General features: G+C 36.0%; 1 protein-coding gene across 1 annotated transcript; it reads left to right on the forward strand.

The window, feature by feature from the left end:
* Positions 1-1442: 1442 nt before the first annotated feature.
* On the forward strand, positions 1443-21053 carry LOC692683 (prolyl 4-hydroxylase alpha subunit; the record flags this gene model as incomplete). The annotated part of the gene is given in 12 exon segments (NM_001043730.1): positions 1443-1649; positions 4130-4332; positions 5215-5360; positions 6095-6251; positions 9314-9495; positions 9816-9955; positions 10256-10383; positions 12905-13058; positions 13730-13954; positions 17921-17980; positions 19109-19274; positions 20229-21053. Coding segments are annotated over 11 exon segments (1653 nt in total). The 3' UTR covers positions 20348-21053.
* Between the last annotated feature and the right edge of the window lie 1967 nt (positions 21054-23020).

Raw genomic sequence — 23020 nt, forward strand, 5'->3', positions numbered from 1 at the left:
TAGGAATAATAACTGACAAAAAAACATTTAAAATTATTTAACCTTCAATAAAATTTCTTAGTTTTTTAGTTTTTATTACGCAACAAATAGTAAAAAGTAAAGTGTATTACTGATAAGAAAGTTTACAAACAAATAAAATTAAAAACACTATATTTTCACGTACGTACCTACTCGTTCAAAAAACGGATTACAAAACCTACTCCCTTTAAAAATACATTATAAAAAAAAACATAAATACTAAAAAATACATTATAAAAAAAAACAACATAAATACTATATAAATATTAGAGAATGCATACATATTTTTAAATTCCGGTCAAGATATTAAGCCAAAGTGAATAAATTATTGTTTTGTCATCAGTCATACGTTTGAAAAGTTTTTAAAAGGATCGACCGTCTTGAAGTTGGTCAAGATTACATTAAATGATTCCAAATAGTATAAAAAAACTCAACAAAAGGAGGAAGAACTATAATTATATATTACTTTGTTATATATGCTATAATAAATGCGCCACTATCACCTGATTCATGAATTTAGGTACTGTCGAGTAGACCAGATAGTCAAGGCAACTTTATTCAAGGAAAATGCAACGTGTTTCCTTGATTTAGTATAAAGATACTGTGGGACACATTAAATCTAATTTATAAATAAACTAAGACAAAATGGTGAATAATTATTCAGTATACCTTGTTCAGTTCCTATTAACGAGCTTTAGTGTTATCAAATATATTTTTTCAAAGTGTCTTTGCTATAGATCTCAAAACGAATCCGCGTTACATCCTATATTTATCTCCAAGGAATACTGGGCTATTTTTAAAAACAACTCAATAAGCAGTCTTGAATCTAATTAAACTTCACACTTGCAACGGAGCCTAAGATTTTTTGTCTACAAATATCGGAAACACGCATGAGACGAATATGACGCGAGACGTATGACCCAGACCTCGAATGCCAAATATCTTTAATAAATATATTTGTTTCGATCGGAATCTAGACCTGTGGGCGCAGCAGGCTATTAAACATTAGAGCTATAAAATGATCTAATGTTATTTCTTAAACATGGCAGCTATGATTGTATAATCAAGTACAGAATTACTATTTGCTGACACAAATCTTAGGTGCAGTGGTACTAAAAGGTACTTTGAAATAAGTTTCAGTTTCTGTATGTACGTATATTAAATAACCTTTTAATTCGACCAAAAGGAAACCCCTATATGATCTTAAAAAATATCGTTTTGTTGGCGACTGATAAATGCAATCTAATTGTATTTCGGCGGAAATGTTTTAAGCTGTTTTGCAACAACTGGTAGGTACTAGATTGTTCTACGATCGATAAAACACATCAACGAATAACGTGGCACGTTCGCATGGGAGTCGGGACGTCACGTCATCTCGTCAGAAGCTTCATATGATAAGGTCAACCCGTTACTAGCTTCCGAACGAATGTTTTGTTCGTTGAACCGACCGACGTCGGGCTGCGTGGACGCACGTATCTTTGCCAGATTGTCGCTTTATTTAACGTTTATAATTGTGAATTGATTGCAATTCAATTTGTGGTGAATGAGGTTAAACTGCAATACGTTTTTCTAATAATCCTTAATGATGTACGTTTGTCTGTAAAACAATTTGCTGATCTGCAAGTTCTAGAGTAAGTAGAAGTAACATTTAGCTTATATTCCTTACTAAATAATCAGTCATAGTAAGCATAACTATTCTAAACTACATTAATTCAGTCCGTCTAACTGTACATGAGTATTTTTTTATTGTCTGTTTAATTTAGTAATTTTTGTTACATTTATTTAAATAAATAGAAACATCGATGAATCTGGAAAAATCTAGTAAGTACGAACATAAAAACAATTCAGCACACCACCCATGTCAAATGTTATCTAATTAGTTACAATTTAGAAACTTTGTAATATAAGTAAAGTGTGAATTGAGATAGTAGTTATCATCTATGATTTCGCATGAGTTTATTAAATAAACGAAACGAGGCGAGGCTTCGCGACATTTTAATCGAATCACAGTAAGACAACTTATTTCTAGATAGCACTCGCACTCTCCGAATTTGATGACATGTGAACTCGTCGAACAACGAGTACAAATTATTTAACCCTTCCGGATGGTGTTCTATTTTTCCCTTTTACAATCGTTATCAATTGGCACTCAACATTCGAGTTGGGTTGAATTAATTTTCTATTTCATTTAGTTTCATATTCAGTTCAAAATAGTTACACTCTAACAATTGGCTTATCTATTTCTAAAATGTTGACTAGAATGCGATCTTATGACATTATTTAATGAATATTCATGCCAGATTCATAGCACATGTAAGTTTTTAACCGCCTTTACCAATCAATTTCATAACACACACACAATATATTGTTATTTGTACCGACTATTATATTTAACGCCAAAATTTGCTTTTAATAATATTGCCATTATAAAGTACAGAATACAAAGATTAGTTCTATAGAAATCGAAGCTAACAAAAATTTTTTTTTTTAATCGCCAATGTCTAAATGTTTTAGATGCACACTTGTACGTGTACAATTTCTACATAAATATGTGAGTCAAATCTTTCGAAGATGTTCGAAGGTTCTTCTATTAGACCATTCCAAGTTTCTGCTGTTTATACACACTGTTTACTAAAACAATACACAATTGGTAGATTATGTTATTCGCCATAATCCTAACTTCCGTAAATTAATAACGTATTCGGAACCAGTGCTATTTATTATAGCCAACGAATACATATATACTTGAGATATTAAAAATACCGTAAGCAGTCGTTGCCCTGTAGACGGGTCTTCATTTTCGGTTCAAAAAATAAACAATATAAACTCAAAAATTTAACATCGTAAAAATATCTACCCAAAATAATTTTAGGTATGTTTAAAAATTAACATATTTTTTTTAACTTCGTTTGTGTCACTTCATGCTCAAATACTGCTGATTTCAAAAAAATATGTATTGGGCAGTGTGTTTAGGCATTCAAGTTCGATTTTAAGGACGGCTTAAAACTAGATTTTTTACAATAAGCATTGCTTAAAAATTTAAATATGTATAACATAACTCTTACATGGTTATTATAATTTATAATAATAGGTTTATTAATAATTTAAACTTTGTCATGTTACTTCAATCAATCAATTCTCCTATTTTTAAGTTGTTGATGTTTAAATTAGTTGCGATAGAAATTTATTTGAAAATATTAGCCTATCGAGGAAAATTAATGGGATACACTTTACATAATTATACAGCTCAGCATAATATTGACATTAACACGTATTATTAAAAAGTGTATATATAATAAATATTGTTAAAACAAAATTGAACTTTTATTTTTTTTATCAGACAAGAAATTTTTTTATCAGACAAGTTATTAAACCGGTCTGGTTCACATATTAGAATTGTTAAAATTTTCAAAATTTCTATTAAAAACCATAGCATAATTGAATACGATATGTATAGATACATTGTTTTCCACTCGGCAAAATGTTTTTGTAACAGTTTTCCCCGCATTGTAAGCTCGCCTGGGTAATTACAACTATCCTGCCTTTTTCTGCTGCGAAACAGTTTGAAGGGTGGGATAGTCGGCATGCAACACAACTTAAAATTTAACCTCAGTTCTGAGGGCGGTAGCCTTTAGATTGTGATTTCTATTGACTCTGGTAACCACTTAAGTTACATCTTAGTACAAAAAAATACTAATTAAAGTCGTGTATGTGTCATAGATTATTCAACGAATAGGTTTTTTTTTCTACCAATTCTAGTGACCTCGAGGGGTCATACTAAGTTAGATTCACCGAACTACAGGTGAGCTCACAGGGTTCTAACCTGAAGACGTTGCTAACACTATCCACAGCAATAGCAGTGCTTGGCAGAATCTACTACCGGATCGGAACGTAATTTATTGAGAAGATCCGGCGAGAAACTCAGTGGTGTAATATGTGTATATTATGAATATATATATGTACTATCAATGTGGTTAATAGTGCACGTAAAATAACGATAAATATACCTAATAGCGGACTTAAAATAATTATTAATATAATTAATGTTACATCTAAAATAACGTTTAATATGTATAAAACACGTACACGTAAAACATTTCTTTGTTTACAGATCGTTTTCATATTTATTTCTGCAAAAATGGAAACAGTAAGAGCGATAGCTTTTTTGCTTCTGTTTTTCTTTACTTGGGCCAAAGCAGAGCTATTCACAGCCATAACGGATGTTGAACCGCTACTGGAAACCCACAAGAGGATCATAGACGATTTAGATGATTACCTGCAAAAAGAAGAGAGGAGACTTTTCACTTTGAAGAAGTAAGCCTTAGCTGTTATTAATTGCACGTGTAATGTAAATTTGTAGGGCTCATTAGGCATATAGCTTCACATTCATCATCCATTTTTAATAATATCAGTTTTATAATACAACGGCTTCAAACCGGAACGCATCAATTCTTCACGCCTAAAATAAGCGAGGTGGTACCTACTAGTGCGGGCTTAACGAACCTAAAGGTCTAAAAAGATCCTCCTAATATTGAACGATTGAAATTAGAAAAGTAATCTCTTATCATTTCAGTCTTAGATGTCGACGTAATCAAATTAAAAGGGTTTTCAATTTAAAATCTTGACATTTAGTTTTTCTAGTCAATGTCAAGTCTCATCTACTACCAAAAGTATACGTTATTATCAGTGTCAATAAATTTGTTGGCAGTTGTCAGCTAACCGTAAGCACTTTTGAACACACTTCATACTGCGAACTTGTACTATTGTTATCGAAGCTATTGACGGAATAAAGAACGCAACAACATATTAATATGTACAAGCGTTCTTCGAACCTGGAATTCATACTCAGTGACGTCATGATTTAGTAATTTAGCCAATTAGATGGATAAAAATCGTTTGATTTTTTACTGTAGCTTTTTTTATTGCTTAGAAGGGTGGACGGTTCACAGCCCACGTGGTTTTAAGTAGTTACTGGAGCCCATAGACATCTACAACGTAAATGCGCCACACATCTTGAGATAAGTTCTAAGGTCTCAACTATACAACGGCTGCCCTACCCTTCAAACCGAAACGCATTAATCCTTCACGGCAGAATTAAGCAGGGTGTTGGTACCTACCCGCGCGGACTCACAATGGGTTCTACCACCTTATTAATTACCACCTGCTTAAACTAATTCCACCTTATTTGTTTCACAGACACTTGAATTTATATAAAAGGGAACACGAAAGGGCTATGGATGACATCCCTAACTACCTCGGCAACCCGATCAATGCTTTCACGTTGATAAAAAGATTAACGGCCGACCTTGATTTTATAGAGGATAGCATTAAAATTGGAACAGGTTTGTTAAGATTGAAGTCAAATAAACGCTAATCAAAAACAAAATTGGAAAGTCGAGATAAAAATTTTTGAATTTTATTATAGTCTTAATTAAATTTGAGGTTGGAACGTGAATCATTGCGATTGGCAAGTCAATAACTTGTATCGGTCACCGTTTACGATTTCGTATACTTACTTCTATTTTAATACAGTCATTAATTATATGTGATTATGTTAATTGAAAAGTTTTTATTTGTTTAACGAATTTGAAATTTTACTTGTGTTCTAAAATGACAATCAATACTTTTTAAGGGATTTTATGACCTGGTAACTAAGACCTTTAAGTCATGTCTTATTTTAGTTTTTATTCTTATTTTTATGAAAAATGATAATGTGCAGTGAAAAGAAACGAAGATGATTAATTATGTTAATCAACTGGGATGAAACTAAAGGAAAATAGATGATATTGGATGAAAAATAATATCAGTAAAATGGTGGTCATTTACTGAGATTTTTTCAGTGGACTTTTTGGAGGATCACGAGAAGTTACATCCAGTGGCTTTGTTTAATTTTCCCACATTTGTGCACTTTCACAGATATTAAACAGTTAATAAACCACCGTTATCACACATTTAAACCTGAAGAAACACTAAATAGACAAAATAATACAAATCAGACAACTTACTCCTCGCGTTCCCGTCAAAAAGTCACAGTCAACACTATTCATTGCGTTTGATTCTACCCTCTTTTTTTTAGAATACATAAAGAACGTCACAATGAACCACGTGGACGTGAAATATCCGTCATTGGAAGATCTGACGGGAGCAGCTCAGGCGCTGACTCGGTTGCAGGAAACCTACTATTTAAATGTACACGATCTAGCCGAGGGTATATTGAATGGAGTTTCATACAGGTAATTAATTGACTCATAATTTCTATTGGAGTTTTTTTACTGGTGGTAGGTGGTTTTTACTTGTGAGTCCGCATGGATAGGTACCACCATCTGGCCTATTTCTGCTGTGAAGCAGTAATGCGTTTCGGTTTGAGGGGTGGGACAGCCGTTGTAACTATACTGAGACCTTAGAACTTATATCTCAAGGTGGATGGCGCATTTACTTTGTAGATGTCTATGGGCTCCAGTAACCACTTAATACCAGGTGGGCTGTGAGCTCATCCACCCGTCAAAGCAATTTTTTTTTTTTTTTAAAGTTACTTTTTAATCTTGGACATCGGCTATTACAGTTTAGTACACGGCTTTCAATGTAATTTTTGTGTCATTGCACAGTGTCATTGATATGAATAAAGTATACAAATTTAAACGCAATCAGATGAGTGCATGCGAGGTGAACGAACGAACACGGAAACATTTTTTTTTTTATGTCTAAAACAAACAAGACGAACAAGTTTTTTGGTAATTTTTTATATAAGAATTTTTCATATCATAATTTTCGATGACGCAACTTCACAATATTTGGTAATCGTTAAAACAAAACGAACAATTTCATTGTAGTGTGCTCTCACTTTGCATCAAGTAGAAATATGTATTATCATACTAAAATAATCTCCGATGAATTATATGCCCCATATTTTTTTTTTCACACACATAAAAATATAATGATATTCATGCAAAACTGTTGAACGTCGCTGTGAATGTGAAAAGATAACAGATTTAGTTGTGTGTTGAAATTACATAATTAAAATTTATCAAACCCAACTAGATTGTTAAAAAAATCTTTATTTTACTGGACTAATTTCGGTAACGTCCATCAATCGGTGTTTTTTTCCAATATGTCTTTTTATGTTCCAGCCCTGATTAAGTTGGAACACAAGTCGAATGCATATTTAAAAAAATGACTAGTGCTCTGGGGATTTCCGGTACAAGCTAGACTCTTTCTGCTACCAACCCAAAAAATATCGATTATTAAATCAATTTTAACCAATAAACCGCTCCAAAATATCGTATAGAAAATCGGAACTCTATTTTTTGTGTTTCTTAATTGACAGCAACATTTTTTACGTAATTCATCATAGTCTCGATAATTATCTACCCAAATTTAGTTCCCTGCATCTAATCTGAATAGCGTGTATAGAAACCAAAACAAGTTTTCTTTTTTGAGATTAATCCGTTTCTTCAGATACAGACAGACAGATGGACAATACCTAAGGATTACGATTTATACAATCTGGACACTTCGACCTCACCGCATACGTGTGTCGATGGGGTCTCGGATAACAGCTTAATAGTGGGATGTTAGCTTGTCAATTCCTTTGCACATAAAAATGCAATGCTTATTAAAGTAAAAAGGAGAACGAACTTGAATTTGAATCGAAGTATTTCAAATGATTCATACCTATGCTGTTCTATCCGTTTTAGTTACATAATATGTATTCTGTAGGTACATATTATAGTTTACTTTAAAAAGTTGAAAACATATTCCCGAAGCTCTTTAAGAACTGAGAAATTGTTAACATTTATTGCGTATAAATTGTTATCATTTATCACACGAGCAACCATTTCATAAATTGGAATTGATTCAAGTATTTTTGTCTTGTCATATTTGTGCAATTAACAAGATCGCCACAAAAACAGGCGGGAACTATAACTTTTACAAATATTTCACACGCTCATACTAAATGCTAAAATTCAAATTGTACTTCGTAAAATTGAGTACCACGGAATAATTTTATAGCACTTAACAAATTATGAGTTGATTATTGTTACTAGGTTTTTATTTTTTTTGAACGAAATTAAGTAAACTTTGACTTACCTATCTTCATTTTTGGGCAAGATTATGTAAACAATATATGTTTTTAAACGACTATAAATGATAATTAAGAGATTCTGATAGCTTAATTAGGTATTTATGTCACACGTAATAAATCATTCAAATAAGTTTTTTTTAATACTGATAGAAGTAGCAGCTCCGATATGAATATCGTGTTACTTTTATGTAAATGATACATGTAACTTTTTTTTTAATATACAGTGTTTGTGAACAAATATTATTAATATAAAATATGATCAAACATACCGAATTAGTTACAGTAAAATAAAATAAAATCTAAAAAAATATTTTCATTTTTTTTTTGTGTTACGATGTACATATATACGTACATTTATTATTTGGAGAAGAGCAAACCTTCGTTGTCGGTTCTTTTCATTGGCGAAACTGCTTTTACTTTGGCGTAAAATCTTTCGATTTTATTGCAATGTGGATTCCAACGTACACATCTCCATCGTGAATTCGTCTGATAATCCAACTAATCATAGTCGTCGTGGCCTAAAGAATAAGACCAGTGCATTGGTATCGAGCGATGCAACGATGTTCGAATCCTGTAGGAAAGTACCAATTTTATCTAACGAAATACGTCTATTTTTCTTTTGTTTCCTACCTAAGCTTCATCGCTGAGCCTTGAGAGGCTATTTCAGCGTCACCTTAACTGGTAGGTGAGTTTACGGGGCTCAAACCTGACGACGTTGCTAACATGAACCCTAGCAAGAGCCGTGCTTCGCAGAATCTACCACCGGATCGGAAACGCGACCCACTGAGAAGATCCGGCGAGAAACTCAGTGGGCTGTGTCTGTGGGTTAATTTACTCGTCGAGCCCTTGACGTTCGACGAGAACGATGACCGGTGCTTGAGGTACCTAAAAGCACCGTTAGTGGATCGGGAGGATCCGAAATGACATACGTACTTGACAAATGTTAGTGATCGACTTCCACGATGAAAATAACATCGTGTAACATCGCACAGGTAGATACCACCACCCCGCCTATTTCTGCCGTGGAGCAGTAATGCGTTTCGGTTTGAAGGGTGGGGCAGCCGTTGTAACTATACTGAGACCTTAGAACTCATATCTCAAGGTGGGTTGCGGCATTCGCGCCGTAGATGTCTATGGGCTCCAATAACCACTTCACACCAGGTGGGCCGTGAACGTCAAGAATTAATGTCATTACTGAATGATTGTTCGCAGTACTCCTATGACGGCGAGCGATTGTTACGAACTCGGCCGGACTCTATACAACGATAAAGATTACACAAACGCCTTGGCCTGGATGAAAGAAGCGCTAAGGAAATATAAAGATGAAAACGTCATGTACCCGTTCACCGAAGTCGATATCTTGGAATATATAGGATTCGCATATTATTTAAACGGTAATTTTTTTTTAATTTTTATTAAATCTACGGGTGCTAGGCTATTTAGCTTAAGCGTCATTTTTGCAACTTTACAGGATAGTCGTTTAAAGCTTAAAATTTGGAAAAAATATCGTCTCAAAAAGACTTCTTCAGATAACTGAAGAGGTAAACTTAATTGAAGTTCAATTAAAAGCATCGTACCGTTGATGCTAATACCAAATAAAACGGACCTACAATTACAAAGATAAATGTTGCGTATTAGGCGCAATTTCGCTTAAACCAAATAGTTTTTCACCCATCGATAAGTTCGCAGCTATGAAGATTTTATTGATTTACAGGAGACGTCAAAACCGCTCTGGAATGGACTCAGAGACTTCTGTCCGTCGATCCGAAGCACGTACGAGCGCGGGGCAACATACCGCACTATCAGAAGACGATAGCCGAACAAGAGGCCGAATTAAAGAAGCAACAACGTGGGGTATACACGTATATATACACTATACAATTATTTTAATCAGGACTGTCCTTCAAAGTTGGAAGCATTATATGAAAGCACAAAAAAATAAGTAAAAAAAAAGTAATATTCCGGCAATGACAAATATAAACTTTGATGTATCTAATAGAAATGTTACCACATATATGCATTGGCAACACTGGCTGTAACGACGATGTTTTATGTCGTTATTTAAATCAGTTTTTTCTTTTTTTATTCTAATTTATTGTGTTGTCTATGGCATTGGTGAAATCAAAGTTTTCATGTGAATGATGTTATTTATAGGAAACCTCGGATGAGCCTGAAGAAGAAGATGGTCAAGATTACGAATTATCAGAGTACGCAAAGGAACGCAAAGTTTACGAATCGCTGTGTCGGGGAGAAATGGAAATACCCCATGAGATTACTAAGAGGTTCGTGTTAATACTAACATTTAGTAGCACTCAAACAAAATTAATAAAAATACATTTAAATACCCACCTTGTCTTATAATACCACCATGATAATAGTAGACGATCGCAAATCATTTTTTTTTTGTAAAAATCTACCATTCTAAATAAAATTCAGTGAAGCTTCCGTGGTCCTTCTTGATAAGAGGCTAAGTTCCCTTCTAAAGCGAATAGTTTATTTTACTATCGACCATTGGCAAACGTGCCCTTCCCCACTGGCACTGTTAGATGGTAGGTAGGTATCGATTCTTATAAAGAAAATAGCTGACCCGGCAAACGATCTTTTGCCATATAAATTATTTCTAGGAAAGATAAATAACCTATAAACCGACTGCAGTGCCATCTGCCGAGCTGATTTCTGAATCTAAACCATCCAGGGCGCCACTCAAAATGCATACAAAAAAATCATTCAAATTGGTCCAGCCGTTTAGTGGAAGCTCAGTAACAAACACACGCACAGAAGAAATATATATTTATATATATAGATACATCCGTGAATACGGACGAGCCCTAGACACGTCCTTACGGATAGGCAGCGTAGGCAGCGGCTTGGCTCTGCCCCTGGCATTGCTGAAGTCCATGAGCGACGGTAACCACTCACCATCAGGTGGGCCGTATGCTCGTCTGCCTACAAGGGCAATAAAAAAAAAAAATCCATCAGATCCAATAACTCTTGCATTAGACGCCTTCAGCTCTAATACTAGGAGCAGGTTCAGGGACCCCGGTAACCGTACTCGTCGAACTCGACAAAGAGTTCGACGTGCAACCTAATCCATGCGTCAGCCCATTGAGTTTCTCGCCGGATCATTTCAGTGGGTCAGGATTCCGATTCAGTCGTAGATTCACTCTTGAAGCAGCTGCTCTTGAGTTGTTAGGTCTCCTTCAGAGGCGCTCGGGTAGCTTTTAGCAAATCTCACCCCTCCTGGCTGAGCCCGTGATCGTCCACCTGTCCTGGTTGAAATGGAAAGCCCTCCGGGCCACCAGTAATCCTTCAATCATTAAAAAAAGGACGACTTGACAATCAATCGAAAATACCGTATAATTAAATATAGTTATGTTCGATTAATTGAGTAGTGGGTGGTGGGGCGTATTGTGATACCGCACTGGTAGGTAGCATCATTCTGCCACGAAGCACCGCGTACCGACTTCACCACGCATACTGTTTACGAAAACTCTGAAACATTAAAGTCAAAATAATCAATCGCGAGAAAAAAATTTTTTTTTTATTTCCAGTGTATAAGTATTGTTTTAATATAACTCTTAATAAAGTACTTATCTCTTCACTTGATAATAAATCAACAAAACACATGGCGTCTGTTGGCAAATAACTTGAATTCGATGATACTTTTAACATAAATATTGCAAATTTTGTCTAAATAAAACCTTACAAGTCTCTAAATAAAAAGTCCAGATCAATGTTTACAAAACAAACGAAACTACGTAATTGTTGGCTGAGCAATTTAAAAAAAAGGTTAAGCAAATGTAATACGTACGTACTTATGTATGTATTACCATCCGAACTCGGTATTATGTAGGCGTGGTATGTTTCATCAAACAAATTTGTTACATATTTAGAATAAGCGAATGTTTTAAATGTAAAACCGTATTATATGTATATTATGTATTTTTTTATTGCTGCTAAAGACAAACGAGATGATACGCCTGCCACGTTTTTTTTTTTTTTTTTATGATTGATGTATTACTGGTGGCCCGGAGGCCTTTCCAGTTTCACCAGGACAGGGCCTGCCATGTATAACAGAACTGGAACCTCGGTATTGTCTTAATGTGGGTAATAAACATTGACTTTTCTATGTCTATGGGCTCCGGTTACCAGCTAACATTAGATAGGCAGTGATACTAGGTCGATACCTAGTTAGTTAGGATATTATCAGCAAGAAAACTAGCCCAACTAAACCCACCCGCAATCATCTTTCATATTTTGTATTTAAATTAGCGACAGGCAGGAAATTAGAGATAGGTCCGTTACTAAGCCCGCAAGGGTATGTTCCACCGCCCTGTCTACTTCTACTGTGAAGCGGTAATACATTTCGGTTTGAATGGTGAGACAGCCCTTATACTGTACCCTTAGACTTCGAACTCATGTCTCAAGGTGAGCGGCGGCATTTTCGCTGTTGATATTTATGGGCTTCGATAACCATTTAACACCAGATGGGCCGCGAGCTCGTCCACCCATTGAAGCAATTGATATAGGCTTCATATCGTAGCGTGTAGGCGTCTAATTTATATAAATGTAAAGTTAATTGCGATGAAGCTAGTGTGAAATATAAAATAAATTCGGTCAAGCGAAGTCAAGCGAACTATCTAACGCGAGGAACACAATGGGTGAGCAAAATCGAAACCACGTGGACAGCCTTTATGTTTGTACATAACCGGGTAATGTATTTAAATTTCGAACGGCTAAAGTTAAAACTCGTTTTAATCAAACACTATACGTTCGTTGACCTCGGTTTGCTTTGTCGTGCAGGTTGAAATGTTGGTACGTCACCGACACGCATCCGTTTTTAAAGTTGGCCCCAATCAAAGTGGAGCAGATGTACGTGAAGCCCGACATATTTATGTTCCACGAAGTGATGACCGACGACGAGATTGAGTTCATCAAAAAACGAGCAAAGCCGAGGGTGAGTTGGAAATATAGATAATTTCCTGAATATAAATAACGGTCATAATGTGTTAATTTTTATAAATAAATAGTTACCGTCATACCATACGAATACTATACTTGAGGTATAGGGTAACTATACTTGAAACTTTAGAACTTATATCTCAAGGTGGGTAGCGCATTTAAGTTGTAGATGTATATGGGCTCCAGTAACCACTTAACACCAGCTGGGCTGTGAGCTCTTCCACCCATCTAAGCAATAAAAAAATTAAAAAAATATGTACAGTTGACAAAACACTCCTAATTTCAACTTTCTGACAACTAAATAAGTGACAATGTCATTATCCAACAATAACGCACTATTCTGTAAAATCAAAATATAAAATAAATAAAATCTCAACAGATTTCAGTTAGTCTGTTTCCCTGACCGCAAAAAGGGAACTGGCAGAGCGTTTTTGTGCAACCCCTTGGCTACCTTTGACTTGATGATTTCAAATAATTGGTCATAAATAAATCATACATTTAATAGGTATTTGGTAGTCGATGATACAATTAAAGCTTCACGTCTCCATTGTTGTTGAGGAGACCACTTCAGCAATTATATAATTTTTTTGTTAGATAAAAAATACAAAATGCCATAAAAAAGAAGTAGACCACAGGCCATGAATAAAATCCGTAATAATTTCTCAGTTCAAACGGGCTGTCGTTCACGACCCTAAAACTGGTGAGCTGACACCGGCCCATTACCGCATCAGCAAGTCGTCGTGGCTCCGCGACGAGGAGTCTCCGGTCATAGCGCGCATCACGCAGCGCGTCACCGACATGACCGGGCTCAGCATGCTGCACGCCGAGGAGCTTCAGGTCGTCAACTACGGCATAGGGGGACACTACGAACCGCACTTCGACTTCGCTAGGGTAACACATCACATTTTGATTTGTGTCAACTCAGTGTTTTTTTTAAGGGATTTTATGACCTGGTAACTAAGACCTTTAAGTCATGTCTTATTTTAATTTATATTATATTCTTCTTTTTATGAAAAATGATAATATGGAGTGATATAAAATGAAGATAATTAATTTGAGACATTAATCAACTGTGATGAAATTAAATTAAATGAGATGATATGGGATGAAATATAATCTTAGTAAAATAGTGGTCATTTACTGAGATTTTTTCAGTGGATTTTTTGGAGGATCCCGAGAAGTTACGTCCAGCGGCTTTGTTTCATTTTCCTACATTTGTGCACTCTCACAGATATTAAACAGTTAATAAACCATCGTTATTACACATTTAATCCTGAAGAAACACTAAATAGACAAAATAAGACAAATCACACAAGCATCGCCTTCGCCGCAATACTCATGTCCTTTCATTACTATACTGTACTCTCTTTAACCCCTATACCCCTACATATCTCAAAGAACGTTTCGAGTTCCTAGGTGATACGCATAATTTTTCTCTGATACCATCGGATAACCTGAGACTGAAAATGCCGGTGCATTCATTATCATTCTTTGACAATTCATTCACCGTCCAGGCGGTTCGATTGTGGAATGCTCTGCCGGATGCAGTGAGAAGTGCTCCAACTTTAAACTGTTTTAAAAGAATGGTGAAGGAACACTACTTATCTGCTTATAGTGCTGTTTGTTGCATCATTATCATTTATAATTTCCATACTGTTGATTTATTATGTGAGTGTAAGTATATTAGTATGTATTGTATGTAAGTATGTATATTGGTATATATTATATTATGTAAACGGTACATATCTGTTTATTATATGTATATATTTTCTATAATAATGTATTGTATATGGTACACCGCAACATACCTGCTATATTTTACAGAATTTCTGTAAATTAAACGGTTGTCTGGAAGAGATCGCTTTTAGCGATAAGACCGCCTATTGTACATATGTGCTTTTGGACTGTTTTTTTTTAATGTAAATTGTGTTGGTGTGCAATAAAGTGTATTCTCTCTCTCTCTCTCTCTCACGCAACATCACTTCTCGCGTTCCCGCCAAAAAGTCCTGTCAACTCAGTGACAGCGGGTGGGGTGACCAGGATGGACAGAGTTCGGAATGAATACATACGGGGGAGCTTTAAAGTCACATCAATCACAGACGAAATGACGGAATCTCACCTTTTTTTTATTTTTTTTTATTGCTTATATGTGTGGACGAGCTCACAGCCCACCTGGTGTTAAGTGGTTACTGGAGCCCATAGACATCTACAACGTAAATGCGCCACACACCTTGAGATATAGTTCTAAGGTCTCAATATAGTCACAACGGCTGCCCCACCCTTCAAACCGAAACGCATTACTGCTTCACGGCAGAAATAGGCGGGGCGGTGGTACCTACCCGTGCGGACTCACAAGAGGTCCTACGCCTTACTTGGTATGGCCATATCATGAGACGGGACGAAGATCATGTATGTGGTGAAGGTCGCATTGGGCTTGCCGGAACAAAAGAAAGGTAGAGGCAGCCCGCCATCGACCTGGTGGTCAAACATCGAAAGAGACCTTAAGAAAGCCCAATTGCCAAAACCGACTACCCAGGACAGATCAGCCTGGCGCCGTAGAGTGAGGAGACCCGACACCAGATAACGGGAACAGGGACGGATAATAGTAGTAGTGTCAACTCAGAAACTGACGAACGAGGACGATGCACCCGGAAATAGCATCGCGATAAAGTCCAGCCACATATCGAACGCGTGTTTTTTTTTTTTTCTGGCTTAGATGAGTGGACGAGCTCACAGCCCACCTGGTGTTAAGTGGTTACTGGAGCCCATAGACATCTACAACGTAAATGCGCCACCCACCTTGAGATATAAGTTCTAAGGCCTCATGTTTTAGTTACAACGGCTACCCCAACCTTCAAACCGAAACGCATTACTGCTTCACGGCAGAAATAGGCAGGGCGGTGGTACCCACCCGCGCGGACTCACAAGAGGTCCTACCACCAGTAATTACGCAAATTATAATTTTGCGGGTTTGATTTTTATTACACGATGTTATTCCTTCACCGTGGAAGTCAATCGTGAACATTTGTTGAGTACGTATTTCATTAGAAAAATTGGTACACGCCTGAGATTCGAACACCGGTGCATCGCTCAGCACGAATGCATCGGACGTCTTATCCGTTAGGCCACGACGACTTCAAAACCGTGTGTCGGTCCGGTAACCATTTCGATAAAGCGGCACGACATGAGAATCCTCTCGTTGTGGCAGCCGGTAACTACATAGTCGATGCTGCGGACCAAATGGTAAACAGTCGACTTCGCCCAAAACACGTCATTTTGGATCCTCCCGATCCACTAACGATGCTTTTAGGTAACCCCAAGCATCAGTCATAGTTCTCATCGTACCCGTCGCTTGCGACGAAGGGTTCGACGAGTAAATTAACCCACAGACACAGCCCACTGAGTTTCTCGCCGGATCTTCTCAGTGGGTGGTATATCTACCACCGGATCGGCTATCCTGCGAAGCACGGCTCTTGCTAGGGTTCGTGTTAGCAACATCGTCAGGTTTGAGCCCCGTGAGCTCACCTACTAGTCCGGCGACGCTGAAATGGTCTCTAGAGCAAGGGTAGGCAACGCGGCGCCCGCGGGCGCCATGGCACCCCTGGTCGATTTTTAATGCGCCCTGGCTGGACGAATGTAAATGTATGATAGCCAGAGCGATTTACTTACTCTTGTCAAACGGCGATATACAGCAAGTAGTCAGTTGAGTTTAGGATTGTGCATAGATTAGCAATTTGCTAACCTTGAGCGTATCTAATAACCCGCACGTATTTTTTGTTATTGTGTGATCGTATTTCGAATAGACCATGCGTAGACCGTGCATTTAAAACTACCAAGTAATCCGATATAATTATTTTCTTTCAATACCGAACAAAGCTTCATGACTCACATTTAGATAATTGTTTAAGGACCGGGAACTCTAAATATATCCCCAATTATAAGAAATTAGCTGAAAATATGGACACCCAAGTTTCACACTGAATTCTATGTATCATTATGTATGACACCAACAAAATAAAGTTATAAAAAAATCTGTTTTTAATGCCTATTGATACCTGTTGATTATCTGTAAAATATGCGCCCTCGATGATTTTCAAATTTAGTATTGCGCGCTTAAGGACAAACAGGTTGCCGACCCCTGCTCTAGAGCTAGACGATCAGCTTAGCAAATTTCTTTATCTCTAAAATGAGTTTTATACAGTAATAGCTCTTTATTCGCGGGGTATATAATATATTATGGTCCGTGAATATGCTGCGAATACAGAAACCGTGAATGTGGAATGGTAACTTACATTTATATGGGATACGTTCCTATATGACAATATAAAAACATACATTAGACACCGTTGTAATAAGGTTTATTTTACTTTTTTATTAGTCCATTTGACGACTCGTTTACACGCGCTAAGAAAAGCCTGCACTCTTCGGAAACAAGCCGGACTGATTCCAGTTTACAATAGGCGTCTAACCTAATCAGTGATTCCTCCTTCATATCAGACGACATTTGAGAATTTTTAGTGTCATTACTAATCTACAACTGTTATTGCAATTTTATATACTAACCACTGTATATTTTTTAAACATTAATAATATTTTTTAAACATTAATAATATTTTTTAAATATTAATACATACTTTTTCCCCCTACCTATTCGCTAGCAGCCTAAGGGGCTATTCCAGCTTCTCGCGGATGGGTAGGTGAGTTAAAATTTCTTGAAATTCGAACAGTGACATGTTTAAATCCGCAATCCGCAAAAATAATATTTTTTTGTGAAAGATAATCAAGTAGCCGGCACTAGAGTTCAACGAACGATTAATTGTTGTGTGAATTTACTATTTTATCGCTTCTTTGTTGCAGAAACGTGAGAATCCATTCACGAAATTCGGCGGCAACAGAATAGCCACCGTCCTCTTCTACGTGAGTATTCAAAGAAGCTGAAGATTAAAATCAAACTTATATTGCAATCATTTAATTTAAATTGATCTTGGGTACAATGAAACTCATTTTTCTTTTTTATTGCTGAGATGGGTGGCCGAGCTCACAGCCCACCTGGTGTTTAGTGGTTACTGGAGCCCATAGACATCGACAACGTAAATGCGCCACCCATCTTGAGATATAAGTTCTAAGGTCTCAAGTATAGTTACAACGGCTGCCCCACCCTTCAAACCGAAACGCATTACTGCTTCACGGCAGAAATAGGCAGGGTGGTGGTACCTACCCTCGCGGACTCACTAGAGGTCCTACCACCAGTAAACCAGTCTTATAGGATGTTGATATGTTGCTATTACCAAAACTAAAACTACATTTGTTAACAAGTGTGTTTGTTGATAACTCAAAACGGCTTTGATTGAAACTCGTGACAAGTAAGTGTTGGTGCATAGACGATGTGCAGAATTCTTCGAAGAGTGATCTTAATTCAACCATTTCGCTATTCCATTGGAAAGATACACATTTTTGGAACAATTTTATTGCAATGTTTTCTTTTAGAATTCAGTATAGTGAAGAGTACGGCAGGGAGAGTGTCCCCTCTTTAGATAAGTCTTAAAATGTTATGAAGATAAACCAAATTAGTTTGTTAAGTCACAAGTTTGTAGGATGGTCTCTCAGATGAGTCCGTGAGCACACATACCGATCTGTGAGTAGCTAAAATAGCCCCTTAGGCTACCAGCGATTAGGTAAGAAAAAAAATGTAAGACATGTGTCGTTTCCCCCCAATTTTTTCCTGTACAGGGTGTTAAATTCTGAAAATTGTGCTGAATATGGAATTATATAAAAAATCCTTGGAAGTATTTTTAAAACGATACTCTAATTCATCTAATAAAGGTCGGCCTCGTTCTCTTTTACTACTTCGTACTAAATTTGTAAGGGAATTTCATATCATTATAGGTAGCGGCTTGGCTCTGGTCTTAGTATTGCTAAAGTCCATGGGCGACGTTACCATTCACCATCAGGTGCTCGAATGCTCGCCTGTCTATAAGGGCAATAAAAAAAAAACAGAATATTGATTGTTAATTCGTTACTATAAACCGTATTGTACGCTTGTAGATGTCTGACGTGGCGCAGGGCGGCGCTACAGTGTTCACCGAACTTGGACTCAGTTTGTTTCCAATAAAACGAGCTGCGGCGTTCTGGTTGAACCTGCACGCGTCGGGCGAAGGAGACCTCGCCACCAGGCATGCCGCCTGCCCCGTGCTCAGGGGATCCAAGTGGGGTGAGTTCGACAAACACGAGTACTTTAAAAAAAAAGCGCGTGCAACTTGGTACACGTGAATGAAGTGTAACTTCTTTGTGTAGTATTGTGGTTTTCTTAATTTGTCCGTAAAAAGGGGGGGGGGGCGGTAAGAGACCCAGAAAAAAAAACGGCGCACGTGAATGAAGTGAGACTTCTTTTTCGATATGTATAATAGTATTGTGGTTATTTTAAATTTTTCATCTTTAAATAAGATTGCTCTTGTAATAGGGAATTTTGTGTATAAGAGATGCGACAACTTCAACATTTATACTATATATATTTTTTAAATTATAGATAGAAAAATAAATATATATATGTATATTTAAATACTTCATTAAAATATTGGACGCTACTCATTGCTAACGCTCGCGCTGGCCTGTAACAGGTATATTACGCGCATGCGTTCGAGTGCCACGCATTCACTCTCGCTCTGTCTCTTTCTAGTATGGTAGCTGTAAACGTTTAACGCAACCTTGTTGGAAGTCGCATTAGAAGTTTCACTTCAAAAATTCTGGAAATTTTGCTGAGAACCTACAAAATCAAAGAATAGCACAAAAAAATACTTGTATGCCGTCTTAACTTTGTAAATGCGTTGCTCTATAATACATTAACATAATTCAGAATATTAGTATCCTGGCCTATTACTGTTAATTTAACCCTTCCTATTATTTAAATTCTATCCATCCTGTATTGTCACGCTAAAATCACAGCCAAATAGGTTTTTTTAGCTTAGATGTGTGGATGTTAAGCCTGGTGTTAAGTGCTTACTGGAGCCCATAGATATCTACAACGTAAATTCGCCACACACCTTGGAATATAAGTTCTAAGGTCTCAGTATAGTTACAGCGGCTACCCCACCCTTCAAACCGAAACGCATTACTGCTTCAAGGCAACCAAATTATAATTTGTTTTTTATTAATTCATTATTTACAGTGTCAAATAAATGGATACATCAAGGCGGGCAAGAGCTGTTGAGGCCCTGCGACCTTGAGTACCAGGAGGAGGGCATCATCCGCAAGATTCCTCGTCCAGTGCCGAAGACATCCAGGTAGACTCCGAGCAACGTGTGACCGAACGGAACTGATCATAAATTGTTCGGTATAGTGCATTTTTTTTTTAAATAAAATAGATTAAATATTACATAGTATAATAGAATGTTGGGTCTGTGTAGTACACGTATTCGACTTCTGTGTCTCGTGCGATTTTACGAATAACCACAAGCATAATCGACTAGAATGCATAATTTTAATTAGTTATGGGTCAAGAAAGAAGATTCTCATTATGAAAGACGCCAAGAAAATTACGCCAACTAACTTTTAGGAGATGTTTTAAATAACCAATAATTTGAGTGCAATTTATACTATACTTTTAATATATTTATTAAATTGTTCCAATTTCTTTACTTTCCCCTATTTAGAACGTATAGTTTAAGTTAACGTTGATTTGTTTGATTGTAAAATATTAACAGTAAACTCACACCAGGCACACACAAAAAACCATCTATTGTTGCGAACAAATTCACAAATAAACATATCTAATAAAAAAAATGTTAAATAATAAATAAGTTGCAATGAAACACTAATATATTTTAACATATTATATATTATAGTGATATCTTAGAATAAACCATCGTGGCTCGATGGCTCGTGGCTTAGTGGTATCATGCCCTAATAGTTCAAGAAGTCCCAAGTACTTTATTTAAAACAGGCATAGCTTTCATGAATAGTTTTAATTGTTATGGTAATGCTGAAAAAACAACTAAAAAGAAAAATGATACAGTATACTTACAGATACATGATTATAATGCGCTGAAACAAAATGTACAATTTAATATTATTATTATTTTTTATTTAGAATGTAAACACGATGATCGACTAATGCTTGCCTAATTAATGACAGACATTTTTTTTTTTTAAATAATTTATTATTCGTAAAGTTTGTTTTAACGTAAGTAATTAATTTATAATACATATCTACTGGAGGCTCTTTCTCTGAATCTCTGTTGCAAAAATAATTAATATATTCATCAGAATTATATAGAATAAGACAAATAAAATAGTGATTATGTTCATAGCGCATCCATGTCAAGTTTTAACCATAAGAAAACAGATTACATTTTTAGATAAATTCTTAACTTTTGCAAGTCTGTCTGCTATTGATCAAGAAATGCGGGTAAGTTCCTGCCATTATATTACCTTAACTCATCCGTAGTAGAAATATAATTTTCACGATCACCATATCCACCCAGTCTTCCTGTCTTAATTTTACTAGTGATTGGGCGTATTGGAAGTCCCTACCAAAAGGTACTTGCTATTACTATATTACATCCTGCGTATTTCTATCACTAAGCATTCCATAGCGCGTTCCGTTTTGAACGGGTAGAGGAAAAAAACCAAGACTAATAATAATATTGAACAAATATTTACTTGGATAAGTTTATTTGCCATTATATACTGACGAATATAAAAGCTTCTAACTAATGATTATAAATTAATTTTATATAAACTTAATGTAAATAGTGAGTGTAAATTGGAATACATTCTTAAAAGAAAATCACTCATATTCTTAAAATATGATTTGCCTCTACACCAGTACTTTAAAATTATCAAATATAAGTTTAAAAACTGTTCCTATAACTAGAAAATGCATGAAGAAATATAGCAAAGAAAACCCTCAAAAGACCTCTAAAGACCAGTGACTAATCAAAATTTTGCATGTACTTTGAAAGATTATACGTCAATTAAGGCTATATACTTGTGTATGTATTGTACGTATTAGTACTACGTGTTAGTATTGTTAGTAACATTTACTAATACGTACACATTATTGACACCGCTTCATCCTTGTATGTCCATAATGTTAGTCATGATTTTTTTAAATGTTAACTTTAATCATTATACATTCGTGCTACATGTTTGTCATCTTCTATCTTGCTTTTTGATTTATTTTTATAATTAAAACTTAGTTGTGCATAATCAAGAGACTCTTGTACCATTAGTATATTTGTAGTTTTAAGTGAATTACATGACGAAAATAATAATAAAATGAAAGTACATATTATATTATTAGTTAAGACAAAGCCATTGTAATGCATTTAAAAATTGATATAAAAAGTTCAAATTTATTTTATTAATTTTAATAAATGTACCATCAGGGTCGACTATCTTTATAAGAAATAAACAACGCTTTTTAATATTTAATGTTTTATTTACCCAATTCCTCTATTACAACAAGTACATAATTTTAATAAGAAAACAAAATTTGGAACGAGCGTCTTTCACCGTAAATCAAAACTCAAGTATTTTTTTTTATTGCTTAGATGGGTGGACGAGCTCACAGCCCACCTGGTGCTATGCGGTTACTGGAGCCCATAGACATCTACAACATAAATGCGCCACCCACCTTGAGATATAAGTTCTAAGGTCTCACTATAGTTACAACGGCTGCCCCACTCTTCAAACCGAAACGCATTCCTGCTTCACGGCAGAAATAGGCGGGGTGGTGGTACCTACCCGTGCGGACTCACAAGAGGTCCTACCACCAGTATAGTACCATCAGTGTAGTATAGTAGCGTTAATGATGATTGCACTCAATAATTAGCGGTTTTTAAGTGCCAGGACTGGTGGTGATAACGCAAACGCACTAGGTAGTGAACGCGCGCTGTATAGAAATAATAATGACAATAATAAAATAAAATAAGTGTTACACGATAAATGTCAAATGAC

This window comes from Bombyx mori, chromosome 12 (genome assembly GCF_030269925.1).
Source record: "Bombyx mori chromosome 12, ASM3026992v2".
NCBI classification, from domain to species: Eukaryota; Metazoa; Arthropoda; class Insecta; order Lepidoptera; family Bombycidae; genus Bombyx; species Bombyx mori.